The 8,664-nt window shown below is 43.3% G+C and overlaps 1 protein-coding gene across 1 annotated transcript; it reads left to right on the forward strand.

Annotated features, from left to right (window-relative positions):
* Positions 1-1,245: 1,245 nt before the first annotated feature.
* On the forward strand, positions 1,246-5,205 carry zic4 (zic family member 4; the record flags this gene model as incomplete). Its single annotated transcript, XM_083901728.1, has 2 exons — positions 1,246-2,425; positions 4,763-5,205. Exons 1-2 carry the CDS (start codon positions 1,261-1,263, stop codon positions 5,203-5,205), a joined length of 1,608 nt encoding a protein of 535 aa, XP_083757854.1. The 5' UTR covers positions 1,246-1,260.
* Between the last annotated feature and the right edge of the window lie 3,459 nt (positions 5,206-8,664).

Genomic DNA, 8,664 nt, shown 5'->3' on the forward strand with positions numbered 1-8,664 from the left:
CAACATTACTCGGCAATTTAATCTGAACACGTCCAAAAAAATCAATATTTAAAAAATATATTCATAAAATGCTACGGCATGGTTAAAATCGATACCATTTTTTAAAAACATTAAATCAATAAACTTTTTTTTTTTTTTTTTTTTTTTAAACTCTATAGGATAAGAATCGTAATAACCGATACTTACAGGCACTTTTTTTTTTTGCACATTAGTCTCAAACTGCACCACCTCCTCCTATGACCCTCATGTGCTGCCGTCCTGGCTTTAAAGCAAAATTACCCCGGATCATAACAACAGGTCCCCGTCCATTACATTTTTTTTCCTCCTCCTCGGGACAATGGCTGCAGCTTCTCCCTGCTCTCACTTCCCCACACACACAAGCGGATCCCACGGAGCACAGCGCGGAAGAGTCGACACTGTAGCAGCGCGCGCTGACGGGGAAGGGAAAAAAACGGCTGGATATGTAAATGTGGTTATGTATCATAGCGCACATTAATGCTATATACTCCGGACTATTGTAAACTCCCACGTGGAGTTTCCCCCGTTGCTTAACTTGACCAGGTTTTTTTTTTTCCTCCTCTCGCTCGTGCCGACTTTCTCCCCCCGTGCGTAAAAGACGTGCGTAAAAGTCGCTTTGCATACGTTTCGGGGGTGAAAATGAAGATATCACTGCTTTATTTATGATCATTACAACTCTTATCGGGACAATATGCATATGTCTGGCGAGACAGTCTGTTTTGTAATCGCACAATCAGCGTGGGGAAATTGCCGTTTCATAGCCGCGCGGGCTTTGTTCGCGGCGACAAAAGAAAAGAGAGAGACTGTAGATCTGGATCAACTTTCTTTTTTTTTTTTTACGAGTTTTATCGTACAATAACCTTTGCATAACAACTATTTTTTTCTCAAGCGTTGCCCGAGGCTGTGCGCAGGCGCGCTGGGCTGCTCGCTGTCACTAAGACATTTTTCTTCACGTTGGAAACTGTCACTGGTGACGTCAATCACGGAGCTCTGACCAATTAGAGCGCAGGGTGATTGTTTAGCTCCACGGGCTGCAGCGCCTACCATGAATCTCTATTCAGTATCAAAGCGTCCTGCTGCTGCCTCTCAACCGAATGGGATTCCATGTAGTCTGCAGATAGACTTAACTTTATGAAGTTTTTTTTTTTTCCTCTCTCCTTTATTTTTCATTGCGATTAAAATATATTTGTCATCATCATTATTATTTTGCCTGCTGTCAAGTTATTCTAAAATTAGGAAGTAATGAGCGTGGATGCATTGGGAAGCCCCGTGATGGACCCTACGTTTTCCAAACGGAACACGGCGCTGAGATTAGTTGACTTGGCAGGGGCTCACCACCATCACCATCATCACCACCATACCCCTCAGAGCGTGACAGGCTTCCCGGGGTTCAGCAGCCATCCACACTCAATGGCTCACTCGCACCCTGGGGAGATTACTGCGGAACCCCGCCTGGGGCCGAGTCCATTCGGGCCAGAACACATGGGGCACTCCGCGGCCCTCAAAATCAGCCCAGCCCATCATTATCCCCACCACCATCACCACCACCACCACAATCATCATATGGCAGGCCACAGTGAAGTGGTCTCCAGTCAAACGGGAGCTTTTGGCCCGGTTCAGGCGACGTCGGTCCCTTATTCTATGTCTCACACGGCCCAGGCTTTATCCGCAGGTAGGGATTTCCTCATCCGGAGAGATCTGACGGCTCAAGCCATGCCAGTGCTGACTGACCAGACTGCTGGTTCAGCCTCTCACCACGGAATGTTTGTCTCGACAACAGGTAGCTATCCCGGACACTATGGTCACCACCCTGACGCTGGGAACCATACCCTCTTCTCCGGACTCCATCACGACCAGCCTTCTAGCGGATCACCGGGTGGCCAAGCCTTGAATGGACAAATAAGGTTAGGACTACCTGGAGAAATGTACGTTCGGTCTGATCACTTGAGTCAAGTGGCAAGCTCCAGGGCTGATCCGTTCTCCGCCTCGCCTCTGCACGGCTACGGTGGGCTGAATCTGAACATGAATCTCAGCGCTCACCACCATCACCACCACGGCGCCGGAGCGTTTTTCCGCTACATGAGGCAGCCGATCAAGCAGGAGCTCATCTGCAAGTGGATGGAGCCCGAGCTCGCGCCGAAGAAACTTTGCTCGAAAACTTACAGCACCATGCACGAGCTCGTCACGCATGTCACCGTGGAGCACGTCGGTGGACCCGAGCAGGCGAACCACATATGCTTTTGGGAAGAGTGTCCGCGCGAGGGCAAACCGTTTAAAGCCAAGTACAAACTTGTCAATCACATCCGCGTGCACACCGGCGAGAAGCCGTTCCCGTGTCCGTTCCCAGGCTGCGGGAAAGTGTTTGCGAGATCCGAGAATCTAAAGATTCATAAAAGGACACACACAGGTGAGTGTTGATGGCACTGTCATGTTGTTGTTGTACTTAATATATGTGTGTGTGTGTGTGTGTGTGTGTGTGTGTGTGTGAGTGTCAGAGTGTACTTTTAGGTTTTATTTTTACTGTAACTTAATTAAAAATAATTTTCTAAAAGTATTTACTATAATTAATCAGCGCGCGCTGCTGATCGCGACAGCAACGCAACAGCTGTTTGTTTTGACTTTGCACAAAGGCTCGCGCGAGCTTAAGGATTATTATGGAACAGCTCACTCAGGCGTTTGACGCCTCTGCCCGCTTGTCCACACCACAGCACAAAGACTGCAGGCCCCACCGTCAGTCAGGTCCTTGTCCAAGTCGCTTTATCGTCCATGCCAAACATGACTGGCAGCAAAGCTGGACGCGTTAAGTGTTAATGATGATGTGGTGCTGATGTTTTTATTTATCCCCCCCTTTTGTTTATTCCTCAAAGCCAATTTGGTTTGTCTATATCTAATAGTGACATTACTGATAATATTTGAAGCCACATCAACTTTTTTTTTTTCAGTGCTGCGGTGGTCACAGCTTTTATTATTATTATTATTATTATATGAGCTCCAGCAACAAGTTGACAAGTGCAGACTGTGTTCCCAGTCTTTCAGCAGCAGGTTGGCAGCCACTGACTGCGCCTCCTCATGACTGACGTGTGTACAATGCAGCAGGAACCCAAGCAGCTGATTTACCTTTTAAAAAGCATACAATGGTGCAATATGGTTGTGACCCTGCAGTGACGTGCACTGTCGAGCCTTCTATAGGGGAAGGTGGAGGAGGGAAAAAGGGGCCCTGAAAATGTCGAGTCAGACTTGGAAATGAATAGAGTTGCATATACTACCACCCCCCCCCCTTTTTTTTTCTTCTTCTTCTTTTTGCACACCCTATGTATTATTCATATAATTTGCTCACATTACCTAAGTACAAATCTGTTAAATTATTTCTGTGTGTTGACTCCCGAGGGGCCTGCTCTTTGGTATCATGTTTAAAACCCATCCGAAAGTGTGGTTATGGCTGGGCTCTGCCCCTGGGGTCTGTTCCTCGACGCTTTCTTGTACTACACTAATATCCTTGATTGGCTCTCTCAACCCAACAGCTGAAGGTCAAATTGATATTCAAACCCGCAAGTGTAATTAGACAGAGGCAATTACATATTCTCAAAAGCTTTAATCGGAGGAGAGAAAAAAAAAATCAGCAGTGGATGATTTTTCTTTTTTTTTTTCTTCCACCGTGTAATTTATTCACATTCTCTCTGTTTCTGCTGCGTCATAATCAGGTAGAAATACTGTGTTAGTTGTATTATTATCATCAAGGGTTTGACCCAGTTTGTGTGTGTGTGTGTGTGTGTGTGTGTGTGTGTGTGTGTGTGTGTGTGTGTGTGTGTGTGTGTGTGTGTGTGTGTGTGTGTGTGTGTGTGTGTGTGTGTGTGTGTGTGTGTGTGTGTGTGTGTGTGTTTGTACTGTATACATACACACACACACATACAGAACAGGCCTAAACCCAAATCAAGATAATGATGAAAGGTACAGCATAGACTTTAAAAGTGCCAGTGCACAAAAGGTATGTTTACTTTATATGTATATATACACACACATTTCCCCTTAGGAAAATAAGAATAATAATTATAATATAATTCATAAATAAAAATAATAATAGTATAAAGAATAAACCTGTTAAATAAACAACAAAATAAATCATCATGGTGGTTGTAATTGTTTTTAAAAAACAATAGATTATTTATTAAATAGCTGGCAGGTACTTGTTGCTCAGTTTATTTGCAGCACGTGTGTTTAAATATTACAGGTGTGTGTGTGTGTGTGTGTGTGGAGCTGCTTCAGTGTGAGTAAACACATAGTTATTATTGTTAATAATACTAATAATTTTCTTTATATGGCACATTTAAAACACATGTTTATAAAGTGATCCAACAGGTAAAATAAAAAAAACAACGAAAACCTGGATATTCAGTGACAGAAACCAATAATAAATAATAATAATAATAATAATTTAAAAGAAAATCTACAAAAATAAGAGCAACAAAATAAAATAACAATAATAAAAACAAGAAGGCGTCACCCAATGCCAGTAAAAGCAAATATAAGAATAATTGTAAGTAATAAAACCCCTAAAAGCTCAGATAAAAACCTCAGTCTGTAAAAGTGGATTTTGGACAAAGAGTCCACTTCAAGAAGCTCGAGCCAAAGTCCAGGGGCCCAAACCCTGCAAAGCCCTGTGCTGATGCTGTGTTGTGAAGCACGTGTTTCCATGTCTGACTGCCTCTGATTTGCACCTGAACGTCTCACCGTCACTGTTCCACAGGTGAGAAACCCTTCAAATGCGAGTTCGACGGCTGCGACAGACGCTTCGCCAACAGCAGTGACCGGAAAAAGCACTCCCACGTCCACACCAGCGATAAGCCCTACAACTGCAAAGTGAGAGGCTGCGATAAGTCCTACACGCACCCGAGCTCCCTGAGGAAGCACATGAAGGTGCACTGTAAGTCCCCACCCCCCAGTTCTGGGTACGAGTCCTCCACTCCGTCCCTGGTCTCCCCCTCCTCGGACCTGGGCCGGGAGCCAGGCGGCTCCTCGGTGCTGTCGGAGCCGGTGGGAGCCTCGCAGCCCGCGAATTTAAGCGAGTGGTACGTGTGCCATAGCTCAGGTGCCAGCGGCGCACAAACACCGCCCAGCGGGGCCTCCACACCCGACCACCACACAGACGAGCCTCCGTACAGACACCCAGAACCAAGAGACGCGTTTTAACCCCGCCAAAAAAAAAACCGGACTCCAACACACACCACACCAGAGGTGAAGTTATTTTACAAGCTGAAACTATTAAAAAATAGTTTGGGTTTCATGGTGCCTCTATCTGCCCCCCCCCCCCTTTTTTTGGATGAGCCACCAAACAGACACTCGCAGCCAAGAGACGCATTTTTTATTTTATTTTTTTTCTTAAAACCACATTGGAAGGAAAATGTGCAAACGTTAAAGACGTGCTAATTTCAGGCACTATAAAAGAATATATTTTCAAACCTCAGCTTTTACGGTTCTAACGGCCCACTGGTCCACTTGTGGAGAGAGAGAGAGAGAGAGAGAGTGGTGTAAATTGAGACTCTGTGGTTCATAAGTGTAGCTTTAGGCATGTTGTTTTTTTGGTGTCCAAATTATTTTGTAAATTCGACTTTTTTCTGAACTTTTTTTAATTTATTTTTCAAACCTGACATGGAAGCAAGGACGCTGATTTTTTATTATTATTTTATTTCTATTATAGAACCAAAGTGCATGTTTGGAATTGGCAGGAGCAACGAAAAACAAGGTGTACATTTGTAAATGTTGTAATAAGTTTCGATGTGTTGATGTTGATAGTTTTTTGGTGTAAGGATCAGTCAGAGCAGCAGCTTCTTCTTCTTCTGACTGCACTTATTTGTACAAACACGTTTTCATGTTTACAGCATTCATTTTTTGTGTCTTTTTTCCACTTAATGCAGACAGTGAACTTGGACTGTTTCACGCGCCTGCAGTGTTTGATATACACCCGTGGAATTCTCAATGTTTTATCAACGTGGGGGCATTCTGTGATTTTTTTTTTTTTGTATCATTGTCGTCAACTTTTCTTTTTTTTTGGTCGATCTGAAATGAGCGGCACTCTAACTGCGTACCGAATTGCCTTGTAATCTGTGAAAGATTTTGAATAAATCTTGTATGACAAAAAAGTTAAAAACAAATTTCGCAGAGAAAACAAACTTTTTTAAAAATCAATATTTCCATAAAAAAAAGGAAACTGTTGCTTCTTTTTACGCAGCGTAAAATGTAGATAAAAGTGCTTGAATTCAAAGAAAGAAGTCTTTTTTTTTTTTTTTCTAATTCTCCAAAGTGTAAAGTCTTACTTTCTCAGCTGTGCTGTGGCAGAGTTTGATAAAAAAAGAAGAAGAAAAGGCTACAATATTCTGATCCAGACTTCAAAGAGCGTTTCCTACAAAGAGCCATTTTTTTTCACGACGGTGAATCCTCATGGTGAATTAAGATTTCTAAAGCAATAGCCAAGTCAAACTCAAATGATATGGGGCCAAGTCCGTGGACTGAAAAGCTCGCTCTAAAGAATGTAATATTTGCGTCCCATGGGGTAGGAAACGGTAATCTATGTCCTTTATATGGGAGACGAGGGCAGAATAAAGAAGGAAAAATATATTCTTTTGCTTCAAGGCCTACTTTACGACAATCAAAGGAGGCGCCGCTCAAAAGCAGTTGTCCCACAACATAATAGACTTGCACTGAGCTGCTCCATGTTTAAATTTCAACATAATCATATTTTCCGTCTCCTTACATCGAATTACAACCAGCAACAATTTTCTTTAATTAAAAAAAAATAAAGATGCATATGTGTAATATTATTATTATTATTATTATTATTAGAGTAGGGTTAGGGGGGAAGAAGGAAAAAAAGAAATTGGCCAAGAATTGTGTTTTTTCCAGTGCTGACTGAGGCAGAAGTGGGTGGAAACATCAAGGCTACAACTCTTTCGATGCGTTTATAGAGTTTGGTTAAGTCCATGACAGTTTGCTCTGTTGAAGAGGCCCAGGCTGAAGGCAGGAGAATAAACACTAAAGCAGCCAAACACAAGAAAAAAGAAGATGATGATGATGATGATGCCTCTTTTGGCACCAGCTCTTGTGCGTAAAAGAGGGAGGAGGGGGGGGGGAGAGAAAGAAAGAAAGGAAGAAAGGAAGGAAGAAAAAACAACAAGATAGTTGGATCTCAATTGAAAAGTGTGAGTCTTTGAAGTGGGGAGTTAATATCAGAGGGATTCTTCTGGGTCGTCTGAACAACGTTGATGACACGGAAAGCCCTTTGTCACCCGATTTGTTGGGCTCCTCTCTATTGCGCCGTCTAAAGCTTTTAGTTCCAGCCGTCAAAGTGGACAAGAACTAACTGAGTCGCGTAGAGGAAACATTTTCCATTCAGCGCTGAAAGTGAAGGATAAGCAACACTTAAAGAAAAACAAGAGAGGAGCGCACACAGAGAAAGAGAGAGAGAGAGAGTTGCTGCAGTTAGGTTATTGCGCACTGCACTGAAACCCGAGTCTTTTCTGAATTTGATCTTAACCGCAGACTGGGATGAAAGAAAAGTGGCCATGAATTCACTCCGAGGCCACAGAGCAGATGAAGAAGAAGAAGGGAGAAAAAAAAACGCTGAAATCATGCACCGGGATCTGCAGAAGTGCGCACGTCATGCCTGCCTCGCTCTTGCAGAAGCTCTGCGACCTTTGCGCCTAATAATTTACGACTTTGACCAAATATAAACACGCCGTTATAAGTCAGAAATTGAGCTGACACGAGCGGGATTATAGGGTTTGGTTGGATCCAACGAGTGTGCACATAAAGTTTGCGCAGGGAGAACAGGCGCGCTTTTACCACAGCAGATAAAATGTGACGACTGTTTGCTTGATTGTAAAAGTTAAATTCCCGGCGCGCAGACACTGGATACCACAGGCGGTTAGAAGCCAGCGCGAGACTCTGCTTTTAACAACTGGGTTCAGTCTTCAGGGCTTTTCCACCTTCAGTTGAGTGACAACCTCTGATCTCATATATATATATGTGTGTGTGTGTGTGTTTCATATTTGAGGTGGAAAAGTGCAGTTTGCACAGGGAAATACATACTCTCATTAATTACACAGGATTTGGTTGTTGTTTTTTTTTCTTTCAAATACAGAAAAAAAAGAGAAGTGGGAGGTTTTGAGCTGCCAAAGTGCAACAATAAAAAAAGAAGAGGAAAATGAATCCATTTCATTTTCTGTGTAAGGCCCTCTCACCAGCGCCGCTGCATCCTGAGCCTCATTTGAGTGTGAAATATCATTTCTTTTGTAAAAAAAAAAATAATAGAGGCAGTAATCCTACTTCCGGAAATTGTCCGGCATTATTGAACAAAGCCCTTTTAATAGGGGGATTAGCAGTCTAGGAGTAAAAAGCCTCACTCACTCACTCGCCCTCCCTCCCTGCTCTCACCCCCTCTCTCCTCCACGCCCACCACCACCACCACCATCAGCACCTCCACCACCAACCAGGTCATAATTATCAGGAATGAAGTGGCCGAAATTGGTCTGGAAAATTAAAAAAGAAGAAGAAAAAAAGGATTAAAGACACAGACAGACAGGTGCAAAGGAGCCACCGTAGAAGCTCTGGACTCATGCATGCACCGAGTCTGACCATTTATTAGTCAACAAA

The sequence above is a fragment of the Microchirus variegatus genome, assembly GCF_963457635.1.
Source record: "Microchirus variegatus genome assembly, chromosome: 15".
In the NCBI taxonomy this organism is placed as follows: Eukaryota; Metazoa; Chordata; class Actinopteri; order Pleuronectiformes; family Soleidae; genus Microchirus; species Microchirus variegatus.